This window comes from Anoplolepis gracilipes, chromosome 4, assembly GCF_047496725.1.
Source record: "Anoplolepis gracilipes chromosome 4, ASM4749672v1, whole genome shotgun sequence".
In the NCBI taxonomy this organism is placed as follows: domain Eukaryota; kingdom Metazoa; phylum Arthropoda; class Insecta; order Hymenoptera; family Formicidae; genus Anoplolepis; species Anoplolepis gracilipes.
The window spans coordinates 6,261,139-6,288,439 of NC_132973.1; the positions used below are offsets into that span (position 1 = coordinate 6,261,139).

Below are 27,301 nucleotides of genomic sequence, written 5' to 3' on the forward strand. Positions count from 1 at the left end.
TTGCATTTATCGTATTTATACGTCCCCCTCGAAAACAAAATTGACATCTTTCGGTATTTTTCGCAAAAATTAATCAGTCACAAAATAAACAGGGTGGAAACTTTTCAAATGAACACGCTGTGTATATTTTTATATAAAATAATTTTAATAATTTCTCTAATAGTACATATCTACATCTAATTATAATTCATAACACGTTTTAAAATAAAAAGGATTACGCGCAACTAAAATAATATATAATAAAATATATTATATTGTATTAATAAACTCAAAATATAATATTAATAAAACCATAATATTTTCAATATGTATTTTCAAATCCACAATTATTGATTTAGCACGGATATAAACCAAAACTAGTCGTTTTATCACGCCAGCGAAAAATGAATACGGCCATGTAGTTCTACTCGTTCTAAAATAGATCCAGTTGGCGTTAGCGTACTGCAAGAAAAAAGCATGATCTCTCAGGTTTCTCTCTGTCTATAATATTCAGTGACGCTCAAGGTCTTTCGATGGTGAGATGAATGTTGTGTGACCGTGTAAAAAATTTTAGCGCACACACGTGCACGTGTGATTACAAAAATAGATTTTTTTTACATGTCAAGGATAAAAATTTAATTATATAAAGTGCATACTTACGTGTTATTGTATCGATTATTGTTTTTAACAGAAGAAGGAAATATACTATTTCATTCAAGTTGATGAAGAATAAATTTCTTTTTAGAAATTCAAAATTTCCAACAAAATGCAAGTATACGAATTATCTTATATATTATATATATATATATATATATTAAAGGAACGGATTGAATTAAAAAAAAAAAAAAAAGATCTTTGGTTCCATAGATTATTGAGAACAGCTGTTTGAATGCCTGTTTTGTATAAGTTTCATCAACACGTGCGCATTTTCTTTTATCATTGTTGGATTTGTAATTTTTATTAATTGATTTTTTAATCATTGTTGAGATATATAGTGTGATATGTATTGTTCTATTTATTGTTAACTAGTCAAATAATTATAAGAAGAAAATTCCATGTTATTTGTAACTACATTGTTGAGGTTATTCACGAACATTCGCAAGCTTATATAACAATAAAATTAAATATTTTAGAATCATGAAAGCTAAACGAATTAATGATAGTGAATGGAAATCTTTAACATTGGAAGGTGCTGTACTGTCCAATGGTATAGAAGGATTAATTGGAATAGAAGAATTAACTGATTATAGCTTAGAACGAAAAACCAAAAAAGACAAAGTTATAACTACAGAAGTAAAGTCTACCAAAAAGAAGAAAGTAAGTGATTTGTTTCATTCATACTTATTTTGATGTTTTGAAATTTTTATTTAAATCATTATATTACTGAATTACAGTTAGCAGCGAAGCGCAAATGCTCAGATGAATTGAAAGAAGCTAATATTGACAATGTTGAGTCTCCCAAAAAGAAATTGAAAGTCAAGAAAGCTAAAACAAAGAAATCAGATAAGAAAACAATAAAATCAGCAGAATTCCAAACTATTGATACACAAATTGATTCTGATAGTGAAAATGATTTGTATTGTGATACAAATAATAGTAAAAATTTGGCAAAGATCAATGTTGAAGCATGGATCTCTATGGGCGTTCCTACTACTGTGATAAAAGCTTTAGCTGATCAGAATTTTCATTCTCCTACTGCGATACAAGCTCAGACATTGCCAGCTGCTATATTAGGCTGTAGAGATATATTAGGTGCCGCTGAAACTGGCAGTGGCAAGACGTTAGCTTTTGGTATTCCAATAATAAAAGGTATCTTGGATTTGAAGCAGCAGTTAGAAATACCAGTGTCGAAAGAATCTGTAAAACATGTTTCTCAAAATCTAAGCTCAAGTTGTTCAGAAATAGAAGCTAAAGGTACAGCAATATTTTTGTTACTAATTTTGTTATTTCCATGCTTTTTTTGTATATAAAATTGAATTAATGTACATTAATAACTATTGTATATACTAATTCTCTTTAAATTTAAATATTTTATAGATAATGATTCTGATTCAGAAACTGAAGAGACATCAGAATCCAACAATTGTGTACGTGTTGTGAATAACATAAAGCTTGATAATTGTCAGAATATCCCAATCAAACCCTTATATGCATTAATTTTGACTCCAACTCGTGAATTAGCGATCCAAATAAAGAACCATCTTACTCAAGCAGCAAAATATACAGACATTAAGGTAAGACTTTTCAAATTTAGGATAATATACTATATATAACTTTATATAATATGTGTAACTCTAATTGTAATGCTATGTTATTACAGATAGCTGTTGTTCTTGGAGGTATGGCAGCAGTAAAACAAGAAAGAATATTAAGTAAAGGTCCTGAAATTGTCATTGCTACACCTGGACGATTATGGGAACTGATTCAAGAAGGCAACTCTCATCTAAATCAAATTGATTCTATTAGGTAATTCGCAATTTTTAAACAGAGAAGGAAATAAGATATTTTTTTTTTTCTTTTAGAAAATAATCCTAAGTATTATATTATAAAAAATTTGCTATATAATTTAGATATTTAGCTATTGATGAGACAGACAGGATGATGGAGAAGGGTCATTTTCAAGAATTGTACGATCTCTTAGAAAAAATGAATGCAAATCCAATCAAGCTGGAAAAACGACAGACGTTTGTTTTTTCGGCTACTTTAACTATGGTGCACGACCTTCCAGATTATCTTGAGAGAAAAAAGAAACGATATACTAGGAGTAAAATATACAAACATACTCCTGGCCAGAAACTGCAAAAGATTATACACTTGTTAAAAATAAAGAATCCTAAAGTCGTAGATCTTACAAAAGAATCAGGTATACATGCATCTTAATCATCTATTGTTAAACGATGTAGGCTAGTTGTGTGTTATCACTTATATATTAATCTGTATTCAGGTATGGCTGATAACTTGACGGAATGTCGAATAGCGTGCACGATCGACCACAAGGATTATTACCTTTATTACTTTTTGAAGAAACACAGTGGAAGGACATTAGTATTTTGTAACAGTATTGGCTGTGTCAAAAGATTGGCTACTCTTTTCAGCATACTTGAATGCAAACCTTTACCTCTGCATGCCAATATGCAACAACGACAACGCCTAAAAAATCTTGAAAGGTTGGGCATATATATACATATTTATATTAAGTAAATTTGTTGTGAATTTTATATTAATCAGAAGAGGAATTGTAGGTTTCAAGCTGATGAAAATGGATTATTAATAGCCACGGATGTAGCCGCGCGAGGTTTAGATATACCTAATATAGAACATGTGATTCATTATCAGGTTCCCAGAACATCCGAGGTAAATTTCTAAAATATGCTAATGTAGTATTACAATACTTTCACAAGATTGATTTGACAATTACTTTACAGAATTATGTACATAGAAGCGGTAGAACGGCAAGAGCAGAAAAGGAAGGCATCACGGTTCTAATAATGGAACCTTCTGAAAAACAGAATTACAGCAAGTTGTGCAAAACTCTTGGACGTAGTACGTTCAAATAAAAAAATAATTAATATTCACTTATTAATAGTTAGAAATATGATAATACTTAACATGAATCTCTGTTTTTAGCGAACGATTTACCTACATTTCCTGTAATAGACAGGTTATTAGTGGCTATAAAAGAAAGAGTAGATGTTGCTCGCGATATTGATAAGCTGGAATTAAAATGTCGCCGACAGACTACTCAAAAAAGTTGGTTACGGAAAGCAATAGAAGACATGGATATGATCTTAGACGATGACGACGATGAGTAAGAGAAATAAATGATTTGCTTAGATTTTTGATCTGTATAATGTAAACTATATTATTTTTTTATTTTAGTGAATCATCAACAGAATCGGAAGAAGCAGCTGCATTGAGACGACAATTAAAAATAAAGAAAAATCAGTTGAAGTCTCTATTATCAAAACCAGTATTTCCAAAAGGGTTCTCAGGAAAGTATCTCGATGATAATTTAAACATAGATCCTGCTCAGGATACAGAGAAAGCTATTGAGGTGATGAAAAAAGTAATAGAAAATAATGCCGCTAAAAGTAAAGAAAACAGTACTGTATCTAAGAAAAGAGAACGACCACAAAAGCTGAAAAGATCTAAAAAATTTAAGAAGACAAAATAAATTTTGTTTACATATATAAATCGTGCTGATATTTTCTTTGTCACATAATTTTACTAGTTTAATATTCATCACAAAACATTGATTTCACAGAACAATCAGTTCTGAGTTAACAAAAATTAGATAAATTTTATTTTGCCGCAGGTTATACATTCATAATTAATTTGAGCTATTCATCATCCTAAGAAACATAATTTTAATATGCATATGTTTCCTTCCGAATTGTTAGTATATTAATGTATGGCAAAGGTATGTACAGAAGATTTCTGCATTTTTCTACAAAGACAGTTGTACATGTTTCCTTAATATACACATGCTCTTACATAATATAATACATTTTTCGCGCACGCGCGTGCGCGAAACAGCGAATAGCAAATTGATCGCTGAACACAGCCGGTTTACCTAGACTTAAAAAATTTTAATGTCGTTGCTCCAAGCTGCAATTAAATTTTCTTTTCATATGATTATGAGCATCATAAACGCAGATTGTACATTAACATGATAATTTCAGAATACAGTGTTATAAATCACTTCGTCTTCCGTACTGATAATAGAGTCGATTTGCTCGCTCATCACCATCGAGTTTGCGTATCTCTCGTTGTCGATCACGTTGCGTGCTTCTAAGGATGAGTCATGACCCTGCACGATGATCCTAATTCGCGCCATCACGTGACTTCCTGGACATTTTTGCACTTGATTTACCGTCTCGGTGTCGCAGATCTCGGCATAGATTTCCTCGTTTTTATTGCTAGTTCTGATCAGCTTCGGTGGTGACGGCAACGGTGTCAGGCTGTCTCTTACACGAGAATAGTTGGGTTGCAGCTCGACGCACGTCGGTATCTCCAACACGCTGGTCGACACGGATCTCTGTACCGGTTGCTTGGCGTTTTGATTCTGGCGAGTCTGATGAGAGGTAGTTTCCGGTTCCAGACTGGAGTAACGTTCCTGAGATCTCATGGCTATCTCCGGCCTGACTGCAAATGTGAACGAGGCCGATTTCTTCGCGGGGTTGCGATTTTTGTTGCTTTGAGCGAGTTTCGAGATTCTCTCGAGAATGCCATTTCCGGTGCTCTGCTTGGTCGATTGGTTCCGTTCCTTCGCCGAGTTCCGCTTTAGATGTTCCAGTCCATCCTTCAGACTTTGCAGAATCGGTTTAGTTTCCGGCTTCGGCTTGATCTTCTTTAAATGCATTTCCTTCAAACTTTCAGCTGTCGACGGATGCAGTTTCATGGGCGCCACTCGTGGCTCGGTTGCACGATCTCCGACCGCTCGACTAAAGTAGAAAAACCAGTTCAACCACATAGAATATAAATTCCAATATAATAGGTTGACAGTTGATTTCTGTGATACGTCAAGTCTTTAATGGAATTTTTAGAAAAGTTTAAACGCGCCGAGAATTAGACAATTTTGTTTAAATAATACAATTAACGGATAAAAAAGGATATTTAACTTTTACTTCTATAATTTATATACTCGAATTAATTTGATTAATATGCTGAACTTTAATTTGATCGAAACAAAGTTAATTTTACCTTAATCCAATTAATTGATTTACCTGCAGGCTGATAATAATCGTTGAATTTTCGGGGAAGCCAGTAATCTCGCCTCCGAAGGGTAACCCAATCTAGCTCTTCGCACTCTCGGCGCACCGTTACCGGATACAACTAGTTCGAGCATTTCCGGATTATGCACAGGTCTCTCCGGAACTATGCAACCTAGAACTATTGGACCCCGCGTCGATGTTTCCAACTGCATTAGACCGCCGTATTCCTTCGGCAACGGCACGGGCAACGGTCCTGCTATCAATCGTACCTGAAGCGACAAATTGATTTAATAGATAATCGAAAAAATGAAAAACATAATAAAATATATATTTTTAGCGTTGATTATAAAATTATTAGATATTAAATATTAAATATTAATATTAATAGATATTAAAAGAGAAAGTATAAGTTTCACAAAAGCGACTCACTCTGAGAGGCAACTGCCTCTTGGCGAGATGGTGAACCTTGTAGAGTACCGCGTCACTTCCGGTATCGATACTTCCGTTTTGACAGATCGCGTAAAACTCGCCTCTAGTTGACAACGAGGTGAATACTTCTCGTCCATGAAGATCGATGCATTGCGCGTATTGATCCTTTTCGGGATATCCGCCGGAAATCCCGAAGGAAACCGAGCTGCATCTCCTCGTATCCTGGAAGACCGCCACGAGCCGCAATATCTCACCGGCTCTGATCGTCGTCTTCGTATAATGGGCACGCAGATTTCCGTTCTCTGAAAGAGGTAAAACGCAAAATTGATCACGGATTGCAGCCGCGATTTATATTTATTTGCAATGTTGCAAAGGTACAAAGGGCGTCGTGATCATGCAACTCGTTTCTTCGATTATGTTGCGCGCGATCCCGTTAACAACGCGTCGAATCTCAAAAGAAGCCCAGAGTATAATCGATCCTGGCAGCAGTCGTGTCCTAAAGGCATCTTTAACGGTACCGAACGATACTAAAAGGCGGCAGAAGTCCTTTCCAGTCATGTCCGATGGTCTCTCGCGCGATATATTGTACATGTATCTAATATTAGGATCGGAGACTGATCCCAACTGCTGCCGTTACCCGTGTTTTTATCGATAATCCTGTTTTAACGAAGCTTCAGTTTTATCACAGCATCGTAGTTTACATCTTATTAATGCGTGTCATTGGCCTGTTATTAGCTAATTTATGATACGTAAACGTCTGGCCGCAGTCTTACAGAAAAATATTCAAAACTTCCTCTTTCAATTTTTACACTCTTAACAAGGTTGTAAAATAGATATAAGAGACACATACATCTTTAAGCCGATAAATATGTAAATTAAATTTTTATCAAAGTTATTAAAATTAAATATTTTAATGGATCTTTCTACTCTTCTCGAAAATGTTTTTTAAATTTTTATTTATGTGCGCTTTCAATTTACGCATCTTTCGACTTCTAGATTATCAATATAAATATATAAATTCATATTACTAATTGACAATATTTTCCTGTGGAAAAAATATCCTTGAAAAAAATATATTTTTGAACGTACACTTCTGTTTTCGCGGACTAAATGAAGATGAAAGAAGAAAAAGATCACTTTCTATATTGCACCGCTTATTCTGATATGCATCTGGGTCAAGAACGTTGCATCGCTTTTGACATTTCGCGATCGTGATCGCGACACCTTTTAGTTTCTTCGTCCGAACTTACCCATTTTTGAGTGTGTCAGTGTGTAACCTCTTAAAGGCGTCGCAAGCAGAAACACCGGTACTCCTGTCTTCACCAAAGAATCCACCCTTCGGTAGACGCGTGCACTTCCCGTCGTGTTATTGCCAGATATCACAGAAAACCATCCTGAAAGAATGAAACGTTGAATGTCAAAACAAAGCAAGGAACTGTTTAATAAAGATACATGACATCTCTCTTCAATTCTAATAATTCTGTAAACATAATAAATATAATTAATAAATAAAAAAATATTATAAAGTTTTATTCCGTGTTGATTCTTGGCAAATTATTATTTGTTTAATAAGTGCAAGTAATAAATGTTTCAAAAAAAGAATCCTCGGATTTAATTATGTTGACTTTTTGATCGTGTCTTGTAAGACTCACTCTGCACAATATTCTATATTAATATATATTGAAATACATTGTTTAAAAATAATTAATTAAATAAAATTAGTTATTGTAGCAGTATATAATTTAATTTATTATAACAGATATAATTTAATATAATATATAATTTAATTTAGACATGGGAAAAAGAATTTACAGTTTGAGTTTTCTTTAACGAGGGAGAGAGAGAAAGAATGAAGGTAAATTTTTGTTAATCATATCGAGAACGACTGGGACCAGTCGGCGTTTGTCGAAACAACAATGCGCGCAACTAATGGCTTCGGGGCGGGCTAAAAAACATATCTATCTAGAAGGAAGGAGCTCGGTGCTTCTCTCCAAGGTTTCCAGCTCGTAACAAAAAACTCTGCAAAATTGTGAACAGGCGATTTTAGCTGAGCGGTTGCGACGGAGACACAGTAGCCGAACAGTCGGTCGACTGATCGAAGGTCAACGAGTTTTTTTGCTCGTCGCTAATTGATTTAAGAATGCCGCCTCGATATGCGAGGGCACGTCTCGAATCCTGGCCCTTAAAGACCGCGCGGATCGTTCGCTCTGGAATGCTCTAGAAAGATCCGCCTTGTCGAAAATCCTGAATCCTCCCGACAAAGGCAAAGTTAACGCTGAACATTCAGTCTAAAGTAATTAATATGCAAAAAATAAATTTAAAAAATTTCAAATTGAATTTAAATACAAGCATTAAATGGTTACAAGATGATTAAAAATTAACTATATCAAAAAGAATGATTTGCACTAAAATATATATAATACAGTTTTTTTTTTTTTTTTTTTTTACTAGAATAACATATTATTTTTATCAATTGTTTATTAACCTTCTATTTTATATATTTTATTTATTCCTATAGAAATAAACTAGAAAATATTCAAGATTCGAGCTGAGCGTCGAGCAATCACGAGCCGTATAAATAAAAAAGAAGGAATATGTGCATGAGAGAGGAGAAGGACGGTTTCCCTTGGGAAAGTTTTTCCGTTTGCAGGTTGCGCGCATTAATTCTCTGTTCGAGGTTAACTGATGGAATAATCTAGCGGCCGGCGGGGCTCCTGGTTTTTGTTTGTTCTAGATCAACGACCTGGAAACCCGCGCGCAATTAGACGGATGATATTGGCTCTCCCGGTATACGGTCTTGAGAACGCCTTGAAGGGAGTTAATGGGGGGGGGGGGAAAGGATTTTCTCTGTCCGTCCCTCGGTACACAACAGAAGGACGCGGTGCGGCGTCTAGCTCTCGGGACGAGAGCGTGTATCCCGGAAAAGAAATGTTGCGAAGGCGTACGCTCGCAATTACACAAGAGCGTACGGCCTTCCCTCACTTTCTATTTCCACGCGCGCATCCGACACACAGGTAAGAGACGGGGGAGAGACCCCGCAAGAGAGCGAGCGCGTTCAGGTCGTAATTATAGGGATCGTTGCATCTACTGTGAAAAATCTATGGAAAAGTTCAGGCATTCAGACGCACGCCAACGATTTCCTAACGCGTCTTATTGTCTTGCGTAATTGCGAGATTACACGTTTATCGATTCGCGTAATAAAAGTCCATGAAGTTTTATCCGGACAATTCCTATTTTTTTGGACGCCAGCAGGCAGGGTATCTTTATTTTCTTCTGGTAAAAAAAAGAAAGTTGAAATATTATATATAAACAATACATATGTTATTATATACAGGGTTTCCATATATATATATATATATATATCTGTATATATGTGTGAATACAGATAAAATCGCGCCGCTAAAGCTTAATACCTCGTGCGACTCGATGATAGGATCGATTAGACCCACGGCGCGTGATGCGATATCGCGGAACGCGGAAAACGCTTCGCGCTGCTTTTTTCGAAGAAAAACGACCTGACCAAATAGAGGATTCTCCACTTGACGAGCTTCGGCCTTATTCCCCCAAAACGTCCCTGACCGCTCGATCTCAGTCAGTAACGTAAAAAGAAAACGACCTTTTTTTTTTAGATGAGCGATATAGAAATCTATTTCGGCATCATAAGTATCGATTTTGAAAAATTTTAGACAATAAAATTATATTATCATAATAAAAGTAATAGGCTCAAAGCAAGCAATGACAATATTAAACGGTAGAAATGGCAAATAAGAGCCAAAAGTTTTAAATGTGTAACTATATTAATATAAAACTTTCTTTTTTACATTTTCTATTTACAATTTTTTAAATAATAATTGCATTATATCATAAAAAAATTAATAAATAAATTCACCTATTTAAACGTTACTATAATTATGATTGATTAAATGTTACATTGCATTCGTCGAATTATAAAAAATTATATTTATTGTAATATTAATATATCTGAGTTTTCTATAATATTGATTAGAAATGATTACATGTGCTTTCGAGGAACGGAAAACACATGTATTTTTTATTTATGTTAACAAACGAAGTATGTAAAAAAAATAAAATCACTTTTTTTCCTTGCATACTTTGTTTAAGAATTTTCTTTTAAAACTTTCTGAAAATGTTAAAATTATGAATTACAATTAAGTGATTGCAAGTCCATATACTATTCAGTTACAGAATTGGCGGGTTCTATGAATATCTCTTCTTTAAGAATTATTTCTGATCAGGTTACTTCATAGGTCTATTAATTTACTGGTTCTGAAAACAGTGAATGCTTTTTAAGATATTTGTATGTAGTAATTTTACACCGAATCAATTAAAATTTGTTTTGGATTAAAAAATATATATATATATAAACAAAACTTTTCATACAGCTTTACTTGATACTGTGAAAACATGTCTTTCTTATTAAACAATAACAAAGATTATTGTACATTTATTAAAGCTTGAAATAATTCTTTTTTACAATTATGTGAAAACATTAAAAGTCTAATGCCGTGTATCTTTTCAAAATCTATCAGCCACTATCAATATCAGTAACAATAGTTTCTCGTCAAAATGTGAAAATTTCCGTATTAACATTTATAAGTCTGTCATATACATACGATTTTTTTAAGTTTCTTCTGTTAATCAATTTCTTCATTTAAAATCTTAGGGTCAAGTTTGCGGTTTGTCTGCATTGAGGCCTCGGTAATGGTTTCTTTTACATTCAAAACATGTTATACCATTCTATGGAACGTCCAACTTAGTGTGAAATCGTTTAAGAATCTTTTCATGATGTCGACTTTTCGTTGAAGATGTGCATATATAATTCCCTAATGCTCTACCATATACCTTTATCTGTAATATAAATATATCTTTATCTTTAAACATGTCGTACTACTTGGTCCAGTTTAGTTTTTGATTGAAGATACTGTAATTTTTAATTGTTTAATTTTTTGTTAGATTTTATAAATATGCTAAAAATAATATCACACAAAAAGTTTTTATATATTTTAATTTTTAACAAAAATTCTCTTTAAAAAATGAAAAAAGATATATTTCGCAAAAAATACTTACAAAAGAAATGACGAATTCTTTTAAATACAAATTAAATAGTTGTGTAGACACGTATTTAATTATCAGTTTGTAAACAAGAGACAAGTTTGAAGGAATGTCATAGAACGGACAAGCATTCAAGATTACCGCAAATATTAGAAAAGAATGCTTTGTATGATACATGTTCCAAGACTGCACACATTTTTTTATAGATTTAATTTCTATATGTAATACATAATATACTTATTAATTGTCTGTATTTACATCAAAGGGTTTCTTGGTGCTTTATTCTAACATATATCTCTTCTCAATTTCGACAACTCAAAATTCTTCGTCAATTTGCGTCAATATGATACATCGTGTCGGATATGATAGAATTGCTACTTTGCTTACTTAATTTCTAAAATTATAAAAAAATATTTGTATAGTAATTATTTTTATAAGTCGGACTAGTTATTTTACCATTTTATATGTAAATTGCCAATGTAATGTATTTATATACATATATATATTTTTTTATGTTTACATATTTTTGAACTCTTTCTTCGTTCTTATTTTTAAATATGGCTGACAGATACTTACAAAAACAAGAAATTGTAACGGAATTAACATTTTACTCCTACTTCATTTTTTTAAGTGGTTAAATCTACAGGCTGGATGGATATTTTTAGGTTTATAGGCCGTCATTTGTAGAATCGGATATTCTTTCTGCAGGTATTACAATTGATGGAAGTTCCAAATTTTATTGATTTTATTTTATTTACTCTTTTTCGTGCTTCTTTCTTCCAATTCTTCTAATTTTCTCTTTTGTGTTTCCTTCTCGCAATTTCTAACACAGTTGCGGTTCACTAATAAGTCAAACATATCAAAGTAATATGTCATTTCAAACTCTATTAGATATCTTGTCTTGTTATAATTATTCTGAAAATATAAATCTTTATTTTGAATGGATTGGTTAATTAGCTTCAGCAGTTGTTGCATTACAGAAATCTGACAGGTGCAATCTGATTGAGACTTTTTCCAATTGTCTAATTCTTTCAGCAACAATTTCTCTTTCTTATAAGTGAAAATTTTAGGTTCTCTCAAATGTCCATCGTATTCGTATATTTCTTTTCCACTAGATTGGAAATTGTTTATTTCCAAATTAAAAGTATAGTAGTCAATTTTATAGTAATCTGCAATTTTTTTTTTTATGTCTTTTTGTGTGTCTTTGTTAGTTAAATAATCATTTACTGCTTTTTCGAAATGAAATTTTGTTCTAAGAAATTCGTTTTTCTTTTTTACGACATCTATTTTTTTATTTAAAATATCAAGATCAATTTTAAATGCTTCTGCAGACTTAATATCATCAAATATTCCATTTTCAACAGCTATTGCTGCTCCTTCAAGTTGATCTTTTATTTTTAAATGATTTTTGATTTTCATGATTTCCATTATTATTATGATAAGCTGCGGAAATAAAAATAAACAAAAATAGAAATCAGTAATACAATCATGGATAAAATATTTACGATATCACAAAATGAAAATTACAAATCATCGTATGATTTTTGTTGTACAAATTTTTCGTTTTTTATTTATATCTATATATATATATATGGACTCACAGTGATATCAATATTTTGAACAAAGTTTCATAAATATATTAAATAACGTATAAAATTACATGGAATATATGACAATGTATTTGAATGTTCCAAAATTTTTTAAAAATTTAGAAAAAGACATAATTATTAGAAATTACTTACAGAGCTTACAGAAGAGATTCAAAATCAAATATTGTTGGATAAGGATTAAAAAACAGCAGCTCGAAGCACGTATTTAATCTGACTGTCAGAGTACCGACTAAAATGTCACCAAAACCAAGTATTTTCCAAAAGTGTTTAGTATTAAGATGTAAATACTGTCACTTCTACTGTCTCTTTCCTTTCTGTACACATGTAACATGTATACATGTACACAGCTACGAGAAAGTATCCGAACGATAGTATGTTTATGATTTAAATAGTATATATTGTGATGTAAATATATATATTTGTATAAGACGTTGTATATGCTGTGTATGTACGGGTTATATAAAATAACGTAAGATTGACCAAAACCAAATAATATATTTGAATTAAAAAGCGTTTATTGTAATATTATAAATCACGAATGTGTGAATTTTGTATGTACAACCCTAAAAGAAATATAAAGATATTTTATTTTCACTTTATTTCAGATTAATAATGCGTGTCGCTCTTATTTGCCTTTTCTACCGTTCAGTAACCGTTATACTATCATAGTATTGCAATGTAGCGAAAATGGAAATTTATCGAAAAAGTAATCTGATTAACTATTATCTACTTTTGCTGTATCTGTGTTATTACGATGAAGAATTAAAATTTGGTACACGTAATGATAAATAATTTCTTAATAATGAATGTAAAATTAATTATGTTTAGAGAAGATTTCTGTGCATATAAGGTGATATTTAAATCGGAGGGTTGAGAACCAATGCTTGCTCGTGCTATTGCCACTGGTCTAAGATTCTTGACGCGCGTTACCTTCGCGGTGCGGCAAAGCCGCAGCGCCGAGGCGTAAGCAATTTGCGTTTCGACGAATCGCGCATCGCCGCTAGCTCTTGATCTAGGACAATAAAATCCACGGTCTTCCTGTAGACGGTATGGTAATGCGAACAGCCTTCGATAGCTTCTTCTCAACCGTACATTTTGTGCGCGATACAATGTAGTAGAAATGTGAGAATTTGTCATTTCTGTCATTTTTCTCTCTTCTTTTTCTTAGATAATTTAGAATATAATATATATATATATATAGATATTATAATATATATATATATATATATATATATATTATTATATTCTAAATTATCTAAGAAAAAGAAGAGAGAAAAATGACAGAAATGACAAATTCTCACATTTCTACTACGTATATATATATATATATATATATACATATGTACAAAGTTTCCATAAAGTCTCGCCCCACCTTTATATTTTGGAAACGGCTCAAAATTTTGAAAAATCGCAAAACACGTGTTCAATCATTTCGAGGGGCTTCTCTTTTAAGGAGGTCGGGAGGGTACTTAAAGAGATACGGTCGCCCCCTTAAAGAGATACAAGCGGGGAGGTCCCAACTTTAAAATTTTAAATAGAACCCCCCATTTTTCATTGCACATTCTTGTAGCTTACCTCGAGAGCTTTTCAAAACACTATAATAAAGTATTTTTTCATTAAGTATTTTTCGAGTTATGAGACTCAAAAGTTACAATATTTTGACATAAAATACAAAAATTAGTGTAAAGAAAACACACAATTGTCCTAAAGAAAAAAATATGAATTTGCAATGAGCAGCTACATATTTTTTTCTTTAGGATAACTGTGTGTTTTCTTTACACCGATTGATCCCTCTCGTTAGTCTGTGCATAAGAGTATTAAGATAAGATTACCGAAAACTGAACGTTTTACAAGATATTTTGTATTTTATGTCAAAATATTGTAACTTTTGAGCCTCATAACTCGAAAAGTACTTAATGAAAAAATACTTTAATATAGTGTTTTGCTCTCGAGGTAAGCTACAAGAATGTGCAATGAAAAATAAGGGCTTCCTTTTAAAATTTTAAAGTTGGGAGCCCCCCTTGTATTCCTTTAAAAGGGAAGCCCCTCGAAATGATTGAACATGTGTTTTGCGATTTTTCAAAATTTTGAGCCGTTTACGAAATATGGGGATGGGGTGAGACTTTATGGAAACCCTGTATAAACAATATGTACATATATATAAATATGTGCAATTAAAGGTTAAACAAAGCTTAATTAAATTAGGAATTCATTTGTGTTAAATGATACAAAATATCACGCATTATTGCGTGGAATTTCACAGGACTATGTATTTTAAAGTAACGTCTAGCCATAACTTTTAATAGAATTTAAGAGTTCATTAACTCTTTCTTAACTCCGCACCTCGTAGAGCATGCACGCTTTGTTGAACAAACACAGACATATGGGAGCGATAGCGGGCAGTTTTTCCATGCATGAATCAATAAATTAAATGTTCCTGAAAATCCGTTTTATTTTTAATGCATCATTGCTGTACATATCGTATTTAGGATTCAGAATCTCTGTGCCTGTATATATGTATAACATCATAAATGCTGATCCGTTATCAAACGGAACATGTAAACTTATTTAATGCGTCAGTTTGAACTGGGTGGGATACATAAGAATGTGGTATTTCTCGTAATCTTAACTCTCAAACTTAACACCTAGGTTACTCGTGTCCAAGCCATTTTTAATCCTTTACTTTCCAAAAAAAGACCAATAGACTCTCAAAATTAGAAACTTTCAAAAAAAAAAGTTTATCTTAAAGGGGACTTATATCTGAAAGGACAATATAAACGATTCGTTCAGTACTAAATGCTTGCAAATCCGCAGCAAACATGAATAATCCACTTATTCGCTTTATATGTATTAAATGAGAAGATTTCAATAAGTAATTTTTTTACAAATATTTTTCTTTTCACTATTTTAATCGTATTTTATAAAGATAAGTTATAAGTTATAAAAATACTATAAAAACTTTCAAAAAACGAATCTGCTCCGCGAGTATTGCATGCGTGTATCTTTTCTATACTGTAATTTATGATATTACGCTATTTTTTTTCTCTCAGTATATATACATTCTATAATTACATTCCGTTTTCACTTTTGCACTTTTGCAAATAAACATGAATTAAAGGTTAAAAATCTTTTTTCCCTAAAAAACGCAATTTTTCGTACCTGAAAATATTCTATTTTATTATTCTGTATCATTGAAATAATTATATTTTTTTAGAGCCGCGGATATGTAGTATTTTTGTCCGTAAATTTTGAAGTTTAAACTAAAAATCCTTGAAAAATTCCTTTTTATTTAAATTTTTTTCATTGTTATTAATTTTTTATGTAAAATATATAATTTTCCAGATTTTTGTCTAAAAAATGATAAAAATATAATATTTAAATTATATTTTTTCTTTAACTTTAATACATAAAATCGTAGTTTAGACTTCAAAGAAGATGTGTAAATTTTTTGAGAAATTTTCAAGTGATATAATACAAAAATTAGCTCGAACGTTTTAATAATCCACGTGTTCGATAGGATTACGATGTCAAAAGAATCTATTTATTTGAAGGTTAAAGTATATCAGTTATCAACAAATCTTGATCGTCCTAGTCGCGTTTTTCGTTTTTCAAAAAGCTAAATATGCATAAATAATTTTATATAATATTAATCAATGATTTAAATTTTTAAAGGAATGTAATCCAAAATTTATTAATTAATTAACATTAGAAAAAATTAAAAGTTTTTTTTGTTATCAAGAAATATAAAGATTGAATTATCGTCATCGTTGTAATAAAAAAAAACTTGCTTTCAAACTTTATCATGTCGATCTTGATAACAATCGAAGGACTCAAAGCGAGGATTGCAGCAACCCAAGAAACCGGACGTTGGCCTGTTCTCCAGGTGCGCTCGTAAAAGTTACGTTATACATTGCAACACGCTGCAGGAATTTATCCCAATTCGTGTCCACCCATTTGACATAAAATTTTCTTTCAACAAAACAAATAACAGGTTTAATCATTGCACTGGTGATATGCATATCTATGTCATGTGCAAGTATTTTACTTTTAATAAAAATCTAAAAATTTGAATTTGACACGTGATATGGCACGTGAATTGTTTTCGCTTTTATTACGATTAATTTCGATTTCCGAAGAAATAAAAAAATATAATTATTTAATTGTGTTAATTTATCGAGAAAAATTATTATATAATTATTTGTCAACAAATTGCAAGCGCTGACTACGAAAAAAGTTTTCATTCATTCTAGATCGGATTTCGCTAAATAATTATGGAAACATGATTGAATAGTAGATTATACATGAGATTCGCGACAGTAATATCGATGCAATCGGGGATATTTCGACATGAGAGATCACCGGTGTCGGCGTGACGTTCCAGGTAAACATTGTGGTATCCAGGTGCGCGATATATGTGTTTAGGAGGAGCATTAAGTAAGGAAGAGACTGCAGCCTACACACACACACATCTTGCGGCTGGAATCTTTATTGTGCATAATTCACGTTACGCCGCGCGAGACCAATCATTCGGGATATAATATTACCTAGACGTGAATCGAACCGTGACAATAGTATACGGTTCTGGACTCTCTGCTATCGATAGCCTGCTACAATGTAACAGAATTCTTACTATACTCCATTGATAATGATACATTTTTATTTTTTCGATAATTGCTAAAAATCGAATGGTTAAATATTTTTAAACTCTAATCTTTTAAAATTATGACAATATTTAAACAACTTATGTAACGTATTCTATTGCAGAGCATCCATTCGTTTCAATAACTTTGTAATGACAAAAGAAAAAGCAGAAAAAATCAAATAAAAATGCAAGAAGAATTTATCGTCGTAATAAATCGATCGCAGTCGAGGCAAAAGTATCGATATTAATAGTATTAGTCAGTATATTAGTAATAATATCGATACAGCAGGGCAATTAGAGCGAAGAACACGACGATAGAGCGCGAAAGAGCAGGAATCGATCGCAATTTATTGGTTGGTAGGTCGCTATTTATATTTCATATCTATAGATTATATCATTTTCTAGAAATTAGACGAGTCGGCTTCACATGAGGGAGGAGGAGAAAGTGAGATAGAGACGAATAGATTGAATCTTCTCTCGCTTTTCTCTCTCTTTCCTTCGTCGTGGAAGTCGGTTCCTTGCGTCGGCCGTGATACCCCAGAGAGTTATACCCTGGCACGTAATGACCGTTATTTAAAACCAGGGAGACCGATCATTGCCGAGGGCGCGTCTGGCCAGCGCAACATTCTTGTCTTGTGTAAGACTCCTGTCCAAGATGTCTATGCGAAAAATTATATATATATATATATATATATATATATATATATATATATTTTATATCCACACATACAATATACATGTCGTACGCATCATAAAATGTCAACACCATACATTTTTAATCCAAAAATTAAAATAGGTTTATAAATTCACAAATAAATAAATATATATATATATATATATATGCTTTTTTAATATTACTCCCATAAATAAAAATAATATTGTCAATATTTTAATATTAACATTTATAAATAAAAAATAATTATAAAAAAAATATTTATATTAAAATTGACCCCCAATTAATCCTAAAAATTAATAAAATAAATATAAATAAATTTATTATAGTTGATTTTCGCACGCATTGTAAAAAAAGAGCCGGGACATTTTTGTTGGATTAGACAGTTGGCAGTAAAATCATACCACTATATCGGATAAGCCGATCTATACGATCTCTCGGTCCTGCAATCACAATTGCAATATTGCACGCAATTCATTCTCCTTTTCTCCGCACATCTAGAGAGAAAGAAAAAAGTTAAACACATGAAATCGCAGATCACGACACGCACGATCGTCGATAACTCTTAAGTTGTATGTCTGTGTAAATTGATTAAAATGATTTACTTATTATTAATTTATATATTTTTTGTATTGAATATAAAATAACCGATACTCTTATTGCTCGCAATGAGCTTAAATACAGATCTTGTTTTATAATATTTATAATAAGAATATATATCAATTCTTAAAATGAAAGGATTCAACAAGTTTTTCTTGCTAAACGTCATATACTATGCATCGTACTATTAGTCTCGCGTCGCGTTTAACTTTTTACGACAGTCAGCCTTTCTTCCGTGCACGAGATCACATTTACTTTTCTTTTTTTACGGCTAACAACAGTGCATCGTAAATATTCGCGATTCGTTGCAGATGAACGATCGAACTGTCAAAAGGTAGATTTCTTGTATACTATGTCAAATAAAAATAGATGCGCGATTATCTCATAAACCGTTTTATAAAACTAAGGGCTACGGGCACCACCATCCCTTGCGTCGAATTGCGTGTTAACGGTGTAGCCGTCATGGAGAAGAAAAGGAAAAACGTAGAGGAAGACGAGGGTCGCGTGAGACAAGAAGGACGTCGACCTCGACGCGTCACCGACGAGAACTGTTCTCTCTTTCTCTCCCTCGAGATTTTACACGCTTAATAAATTACTGTAAACTGAAGACCGGCCGCGCGGAGGATCGTCGACTCTCGTTCGAGGTTTGCACGAATGGCAGTTAAGCCATGGCCGGTGATTTGTATGTACGATACCGTCCCTATCAGTCCGTGGAATCGGATGCGCGCCTCTGGATCTTCCCCTAGTAATTTTATCTCGGTTGAAGGTTCAAGTTGCGCGTCTCCGACGAGATTCCCTTTCGCTGACGATGATTCGCGAACAGCCACCGCCCTCTCGATGGTATCTTCCCTTTTGTCACGCGAAATTGGAACCGAAGAATTCACCCGTATATATATCGCGTCGTTGCTGATTGCAATCTTATGCGGCAAGGTGTGCGATTGGTATATGTATGTTATGATACTTTGAGAAAATTTTATCGCAACTTGGAACTAGAGTTCGTAGTTATTTATGCATAATACGTTGCGAAATTATATCAATTTCGCAGCATATTATGCATAAATACCGGATTTCACAGTCTGGAACAAGCGTGACGGTAATCGTGAATGCCATTCGACGATGGAATTAAGCCGAAAGAATATTACACAGAATGTTACCGCCACTCTATACACTTTAAGACACATTACACGCGGCTCCGTAACGCGTTTCTTATCCTCTCTCGAATGTCTTCATTTCGTCCCTCGCGGACATTGCGCGATTCCTTGAATCGAAAACGTTAGCGTTGAGAGAAAATACCCGGCGCGCTTTTTACTCGCCGGGATAAGCTGATTACGATGATGTATAATGAGCACGTAATGTACGATGCACATGCCTCTAATACATCTAGCTGCAACTTATGGTTCTCTAGCCAACGAAAGCCAGACTCTCGCAGACCCTTTTTGTCCAGCCTCCAGCCCATCCGTCGCGGGAAAATTGCAAATTATGTGATGTAGGTGTACATACTCGTATGTGGAATCACGATGGGTGTTTAATCTGCTTCATACTAATTGTCCGGAATGTTGAATTATAAAATATGTGCTTAAGATTGCGTAGCAACAGGAATTACAATTTTGTCCACGTCAATTCTGATGTAATAACTGTCTAATAAGAAATCAAAATTCAATCTATCAAGAAATTCTTTTATCATACTTTGTAATATATTATACAGCAACGGGAAATCTTATATGTTTACTATAATACTAAAATAAAATATATGTATAATGAAATTCTTATCACAATTTCATTAATGTTATTAGATTGTTTTCGTGCATAACAGGCGGAAATCGAATGCGACGTGTTATATCACACGGTTGACGCGGGTGAGATTACAATGTGATTTCGTGCAACATCCGGAACGGACTTGCATTTAACGGCGATCCAGCCGGCGATCGTGCATTTCACGCACGTGCGCCGTGCTGGACAAATGAGATTAAGTCGGATGACGAAAGTGTTTGGACTCGTCATCTTGTCATACCGATCGTTTGAAATTCCACCCTGTCGCAGAAGGAAAAGCGGTCGGAGGAGAAGTAGAAAAGCAGATAGTAGAAAGAGTGAAGGAAATATGTTGTCCTGTAAAATAGTAAAATTTATCACGGTGCGTTGGTCAGAATTTAAATGACGCGGTGGTCGTAGCTTTGAATTTCTACTTTTCCAGCGAGTCTGTGCCGGAATGAATTCCTTGTTCTCCTGGGTCCATAAAACGATGGACTAAACGAAGTTGTTGTATGATCGATCTTAAGGAGAATTTTAGTCAGGAAAGCCATTTTTCGTCTTATCCAGCAACGAAAGAGAAACACAATAAGGATCATAACACCGCGTGACTTCTCATTTGCTTCACGCTTCAGCCTCGGCCGATCGTTTTGAGGGACTCGTGGTCGCGCGAGCGAGCAATCCGCTATGTGATCTGCATGTCTGCCTGTTACTTTTTATACCGAGCGGTCAACAGTAAACGTCCGACGACGTTTCTTTATCACCGCGCCAGCGACGGCGAAGCCGTCTCGCGCGGTTCGCGGGCGAGCGTTTAAAACGCGGAACTAATTTCGCGCGCGAGACGTCTGGCCGCGCGCGACGATAGAACCGCGCTTTTTCTTCTTCCCCGCGTGCGATTTCGCCGCGTGAATTACGTCGCGGCACTCGTGGCGAATTCGTGGGCGTGGAGTAACATTTCCCGACTAAATTTACTGTTAGTACCGTGCGACTTATACGTAACCAACCTCGCGTCCGCCTCAAGTGTCAATTTATCCGTGAGCGAGTACGAAGCTAGTATCCACGTGAACACTCCATTCGATTCTTCGGGAATTTCTTCCTCTTCAACGTGAAATAACGAGCAATCTCCGCACATTCATCTCTCTTCACTTAAAAACTTTCTTCATTCGAAAACTTCAACAAGGAAATACGTACTGGAGAGAGCTGGATCTTTTTTACAGATTCCATTCGCTATCTGCTCTCTGACTAGTCGTGACTCGACGATATTTCGCGCCAAGAGCTTCAAGCTCAAAATCCGCACGCTGTCAAACAAGCAGAGTGAAAGGAGAAGAGTCAATAGCAGCCGCCAAAGTCATTTCGAATCGTTTCAAAATCGACATGGGTTCCAATAGAGAGTAGAAATTGCCTACATTTTGAACTCTGTCCTACATCGTGAATCATCGGTGCGCGAAATAATTTACCGATCAGCGACATTTCTCTCGCATGAATCAGCCGGATTGAAATCGGAAAAAAAATCGCGTGACGAAAAACTCGACGTCAATACAAACCTGTTTCACCGCGATTCGTCAGACATTCGTAATCGGTTTATCCACAATTGCTCCGGGTCGTTCATTAACAAGATAGTAAGAGAAGAAAGTGCGTTAAAATTCTGTCTCTCGTAGCCTTGGTTACTTAACATATCTGGCTTATAACGGCCACGTATCTCGTCTGACCAACGACATTTTCATTAAAATACGAAGTGCATTTATTAGATGCAGTTAGCGGTAGTTGGGCGCGATACTGTCGTGCGTGACGTTAATTCCACACTCGAAGATAAAAATCAAGAAGAACGAGAGAAAGAAAAAGACAAAGTAGAGGAAGAAAGGTGTATGAGAGGTAAAAATATCGATATATATTGAATAGAATCTCGCACCCGCGCGAAAGAACCAGACATCGTTAGTTGATGGGTCTCTTCTCAAGCTGTCCAGCCACCATCGAGTCTAAACATTCCCTCTACTTTATCTCTCGTCCATTCGATCTAATAGGTCCGCGTTACCGCGCTTTATTGCCTCATAATTTCCATTTCTGATGCCAGAAAACCAATATAAGTCGCGCACGCAGGAGCGGCGGAGACCGCTGCTTCTGCGAGTTTCGCGACTCAGTTCACCACACAAAGTGCTTTACGATTGAGATGAAAAAAAAAAAAAAAAAAAGAACGAGTTGGAACATTAATCATATGATGGAGAAGTATCCCTCTCTCTTTCTTTTTCTCGCGCGCGCGAGGTCGAAGCATTATCATTTTTCTCGTAGCCTCTCTCGCGTCCACGCGAGTACAACGCAAATGCGCGCGCGAGCTCGATAAAGTCTATAACCTGTTCCGATGATTCCAGCCGGATGATCTCCACAACCGTTACCGTTCACTTTACCAAGCATAATTTACGTGCTACACGCTGTCATCTCTCACGGCCATTAAAAGAGAAGCTATGCTCAATATCAACTATAACCAAATAAAATTAAAGATTCAAAGATATCGCTCTCTTTCTCTCTCTACGAAGCGAACGTCCAAAGTGAAGAAGATTTAATTTAAATATTTTCGATTTTAATTAAGTAGTTTTTAATTTACGTTATTTTTCACATATTTAATTAATCCTTTTTGCGGAATAATCCTCCGCGAAAGAATAATCTGACTGATTGCAATGTCTATACATCAAAAGGGATTGATTCAAGTCTCGATGGAAAAAAACTCACCTGGATAACCTTCCGGAATTACGATCTCCGGTCCCACCTTGACGTCATGTCGGTACCGGTGCATCAGCAGCGTAGCTGTGACTCTCAGCGATCGTTGCTGCTGCTTGTACAGGAGCACCGGTCTGCCGCCGGTACCCTCGAGTCTAACGACCCGCGGTAATGAGAATCGGTCCAGGAACTCCCGTAGCGGCATGTATCCGCCGCCGGAGCCGGAACCACCCTCGGCGGTCGCCTCCCTCGAGCTCGGCAAGGACTTGGGTAGCGAGGGCATCTCTTCGCTGGACATGGTCGAGAATTCACCGTTCGACGACATGATATCACACATCTTGAAATAGCGTCACTTCGCGAACGAAGTTGTCGGAAATATGTACAGTCCGATAAACGATAAGATATCCAAAGATAACGTGACGAGGCTGGTTTTGAACGAGACCGTCCTCTTCAGGGTGCTGTCAGAAAGCTCGAGGGCGTAACGTCATTTAATCCTGGTGGTGGCGGAACGAGCGCGACGTTTGCTTTCGAGAGCATTTTTACTCCTCTCTCGATACCCGCTCATTACCGTATAACGGACGCTCGGACGCACTTTCTTCTTCAATTATGTCACTCTGCCACGGCACGGCAGCTGTCACTTTCCGTCTCGTAACACGATGATAGTGACATCAATCCTTTCGGTTTTGATTATTTTCGACATCTTGCAAGCTCCAAGCAAGAAATTTCTTTCACGAATTGCAACGCGAAAGAGGATTTAAATAATACATAAATACTTTGTTCAGGGAAAAATTAATTTCTTTTGTCGAATTGATTCACAGTAGATGTTACAGCTAGAGCTTGATAACAATGCATGAAACTCTGCTTCACTAGACACTAAACTGTTACCTGAAGCAACAGCGCGTAGTGAATCGAGCATCACGAAACACCGTCCAACCAAATCTAGTCGATACTTCCTCAGCGACACTGTCAAGGCAATCGGCTCGTAAATTTGTCACTTTGCGTTACACTTTTCACATGTGCAGGTCATATATTATCGACTGATCGAAGCAATAGCGTGCACACGTTGCAATTTAAAACTTATCACGATTTATTGGTAGTATTCTCGCGATTGTAAACGTCGACGTATCTTTTTTTAACAGCAAAACTATTACGACTGCGACAGATCCGCGATGATCATCGGCATGCAAAGAACGTCCATGCTCACGTATCTTCTTACAGGAAAACCATCAGGATTTATCGATAATATCCGCGAGAGATGGTTTACACTCGGCGAGCGAGAAGCAAATATATCAATGAATATCCGCCCTTCTGTATGAAGTATCTTCCGGACGTCCTGTTCCCGATGATAAACGACGATGAGGCTTTTCTTCCGGGCTGTTTCGTTTTCGTTAGCGTTGCCGAGACGTCCGAGAATAGATGGATTCGATGGACGCGCAATCGAATGATGGATCCCGCTTGACTAACCGAGCCGCTGGCTCTTCTCCCTTTCTCTCTCTCTCTCTCTCTCTCTCACTTTCTTTTTCTCTCTCTCTCTCTCTCTCTCTCTATCTCTCCTTATGCGAAGGCAGTTATCTCCCGCAGTTCGATCCCCGTGGCGTTTATGATTTACCGGTGCAGTCGGCTTTCTTTCGCCGTTTCTTACGCGGACCTCGCGAGATATATCTCGTGGCGCGGACGCTTTTATTGCTTTATACCGTGCATGCAAGCCGCGGGGTGCCTTCGGACGCCTCGATAACTGGGTCTGAGTTGCATCCTGGTAGCCTCCGAACAGGACCTACCGTATACCGCGAGGGAAGACGAGGTAAAGAAGGAGGTAGAGAGGTCCCGCGGGGATATCCCTCAGACACCTTGTCGGCCGAGGTCGCGCTGCATCGCGGTGGTCTGAAACAGATAAGCAGGAGATACGGTCAAAGTATGCTTCCACGAAGTTTGATTGCGGCAACACATCGCTTTATAAATCGGAGCCAGGGTGATCCTTTAACAAACGCACTTACGTTTATCCCGTGTTAATCACAGACTTGATACGACCGCAAGTAAAGTGGCAGTTGTAATTTTTTACGATGCACAAGCAACAAAAGTCATTACAGACAATTGTATCTCTTTCACAATTTTTGCACGAACAAATAGATTTGAAATTTTTACAATAACCATTATATGTATAAAATAGCCAAATTTAAAAAAAAAATTTGCCAGACAAGTCTATATTTATTTAAAAAAATCGTGTAAAAAAACAAAGTATAAAAAGGAAGAATAAATGTATTTTATTAATAAAAATATTTTTTAAATTAAAATATTCCAATTTTCTTACCCCATACATTCGAGGTTGATTTCCGAAAAATGACGAAATTAAATAGCCCAAATTTACAATTCGAGGATAATGCGTAACTTATACGATCTCTTGCCCTTCGCGAAGAGACGCGCCCCGCAACTCGTGGAGAGGATCCGATCGGATCGGCGGACGCAAAGTCACTGACGCCCGGCTCGGACTGAGTCGAGTGTAAGAGGTCTACCGACACCAAGAGCTCAGCGCACACACGATCGTCGTCGTATAATCGTTTCGCTGGTGTATGTTCCGTGTGTGTGCCACCACACCTCTATACCAACCGCCTTGTCAGTGCCAGCAATACCAGCGGGCTGAACCTCGCCCGCGGAGTCCCCCGGTTAACAGAATACTCGCGCCGACTTATACGTGGAGAGAACGTGGGTTTATTCAATATAAGATCCTATTGTTGCCCGCGAGAGGAGCTGTTACCCCACAGGAGCCGCGTGCACCGCCCTCGATACATATACTTCCTTCCTAGAAGCGCGTAATAATCGCCCGTAATAGCAGTCGAGTCAGTTTTTATGTATGCATAGCAACGACGAGGCACGAGCAGCTGACAATTGCGGCATGCTGACATTAAATGGCAGCTGATCAAATCGTGGTTAGGATCAGAAGCTTCAGGACCATTGAACTAAATCCTAACTGGAATGAGCGCAGCTATTGCTCTTGGGTCACGTGAAAGGATCGATTCGTACAAAAATCAAATAGGGAAGAATCGATTTAAAAAAATCGATTTTTGGAGGAAAAAGATCGATTTCTTGAAACTCGAATCGAGATCGTCCATCACTAGTCCTGAACATTGAACTATGGCCGGTATTTATAGTCCGTTCTTATATATAACATCATCTTAAGACATGTTTTTACTCGACTTAAGACTACGTTCAGCCAATCAGATGACCGAATAGAATTTTAAGACCTTACTTAAGACGAGCTTGAATATAAAAACGGACTATGAATACCGACCTATAGCTTAACTGAAATGCGCACCATATCGTCATTGCCGTCTAGACAAAGATAACATAAATCTGGGTTTTCTGTCCTTTTTTCTCATCTTATATATGGTAGAAATAAAGAGCTTCTCTAGAAAGAAAGAGCAACATCAGGATATAGTTCTCTTTTTCCAACATATACAATTTATGTAAAGTTAGGTTCTATGTATATGCATCATGCGAACACGAATATAAATAACTTCAACAAAAATAAATAATTATAGTGGTTTAAATATGGTATTTTTAAAATTATGAATATATATAAAAAATTAAATCATGTAATTGCGTATATTTTAAGACAAACTAATACTAATAATGTAATATTATTAAATATTTTACAGATTTCCTTTACAAGGTAAAAAGAGACTTGCAAAATGGATGTCCATCAGACATTTAGAAAATCTAAATATAATTGTAAACATGGTTATTATATTTTGAATAAAATATGTCTTTTTATACTTATGAATTATTTTCTTGATATTCTATCGTATAATTATGATATTGATTACTTGTATTATACATTATTTTATTGTCATTTTAGTTCATTAAAGTTTATTGAGTTAAGCGTACTCAATGAGCGTATTTTATTTTCACCATATATAAGATGAGAAAAAAGGACAGAAAACCCAGATTGATGTTATCTTTGTCTAGATGGCAATGACCTGGTGCGCATTCCAGTTAAGATTATAGTTCAATGTTCAGGACTAGTGATGGACGATCTCGATTCGAATTTCAGAAAATCGATCTTTTTCCTCTAAAAATCGATTTTTTTAAATCGATTCTTCCCTATTTGATTTTTGTATTGTGATAC

General features: G+C 35.3%; 2 protein-coding genes and 1 long non-coding RNA gene across 4 annotated transcripts; 1 reads left to right on the plus strand and 2 right to left on the minus strand.

Annotated features, from left to right (window-relative positions):
• Window positions 1-483: 483 nt before the first annotated feature.
• Window positions 484-4,173, plus strand: LOC140664741 (ATP-dependent RNA helicase DDX24). Its single transcript, XM_072890171.1, has 11 exons — window positions 484-747; window positions 1,113-1,296; window positions 1,374-1,893; window positions 2,017-2,213; window positions 2,300-2,445; window positions 2,550-2,842; window positions 2,924-3,146; window positions 3,222-3,333; window positions 3,405-3,522; window positions 3,607-3,787; window positions 3,859-4,173. Exons 2-11 carry the CDS (start codon window positions 1,117-1,119, stop codon window positions 4,151-4,153), a joined length of 2,265 nt encoding a protein of 754 aa, XP_072746272.1. The 5' UTR covers window positions 484-747; window positions 1,113-1,116; the 3' UTR covers window positions 4,154-4,173.
• Window position 4,174: 1 nt separating this feature from the next.
• Window positions 4,175-26,110, minus strand: LOC140664742 (uncharacterized). Of its 2 annotated transcripts, none has more exons than XM_072890172.1 (6): window positions 25,487-26,110; window positions 23,191-25,059; window positions 7,373-7,516; window positions 6,123-6,424; window positions 5,706-5,962; window positions 4,175-5,423 (listed from the first exon to the last, which is right to left on the minus strand). In XM_072890172.1, the coding sequence occupies exons 2-6, from the start codon at window positions 23,513-23,515 to the stop codon at window positions 4,658-4,660; spliced, it is 1,794 nt and encodes a 597-aa protein (XP_072746273.1). In that variant the 5' UTR covers window positions 23,516-25,059; window positions 25,487-26,110; the 3' UTR covers window positions 4,175-4,657. The 2 variants fall into 2 exon arrangements, with proteins under 2 accessions (XP_072746273.1, XP_072746274.1); XM_072890173.1 differs by lacking the exon at window positions 25,487-26,110 and adding an exon at window positions 25,173-25,301.
• On the minus strand, window positions 10,014-13,142 carry LOC140664743 (uncharacterized). The gene is made up of 5 exons (XR_012046490.1): window positions 12,938-13,142; window positions 11,772-12,638; window positions 11,211-11,589; window positions 10,757-10,991; window positions 10,014-10,409 (listed from the first exon to the last, which is right to left on the minus strand). It is a non-coding gene; the product is annotated as an uncharacterized lncRNA (long non-coding RNA).
• Window positions 26,111-27,301: the final 1,191 nt, after the last annotated feature.

Bases quoted from the DNA above. Each gene is read 5' to 3' on its own strand.
- LOC140664741 (XM_072890171.1), top strand. From the start codon at position 1,117: ATGAAAGCTAAACGAATTAATGATAGTGAATGGAAATCTTTAACATTG. The intron at 1,297-1,373 runs GTAAGTGATTTG...ACTGAATTACAG, and splicing joins AGTCTACCAAAAAGAAGAAA to TTAGCAGCGAAGCGCAAATG. The intron at 3,523-3,606 runs GTACGTTCAAAT...CTCTGTTTTTAG, and splicing joins GTGCAAAACTCTTGGACGTA to CGAACGATTTACCTACATTT.
- LOC140664742 (XM_072890172.1), bottom strand. From the start codon at position 23,515: ATGTGTGATATCATGTCGTCGAACGGTGAATTCTCGACCATGTCCAGC. The intron at 7,517-23,190 runs GTGAGTTTTTTT...TCATTCTTTCAG, and splicing joins AATTCCGGAAGGTTATCCAG to GATGGTTTTCTGTGATATCT. The intron at 6,425-7,372 runs GTAAGTTCGGAC...TACCTCTTTCAG, and splicing joins ACTGACACACTCAAAAATGG to AGAACGGAAATCTGCGTGCC.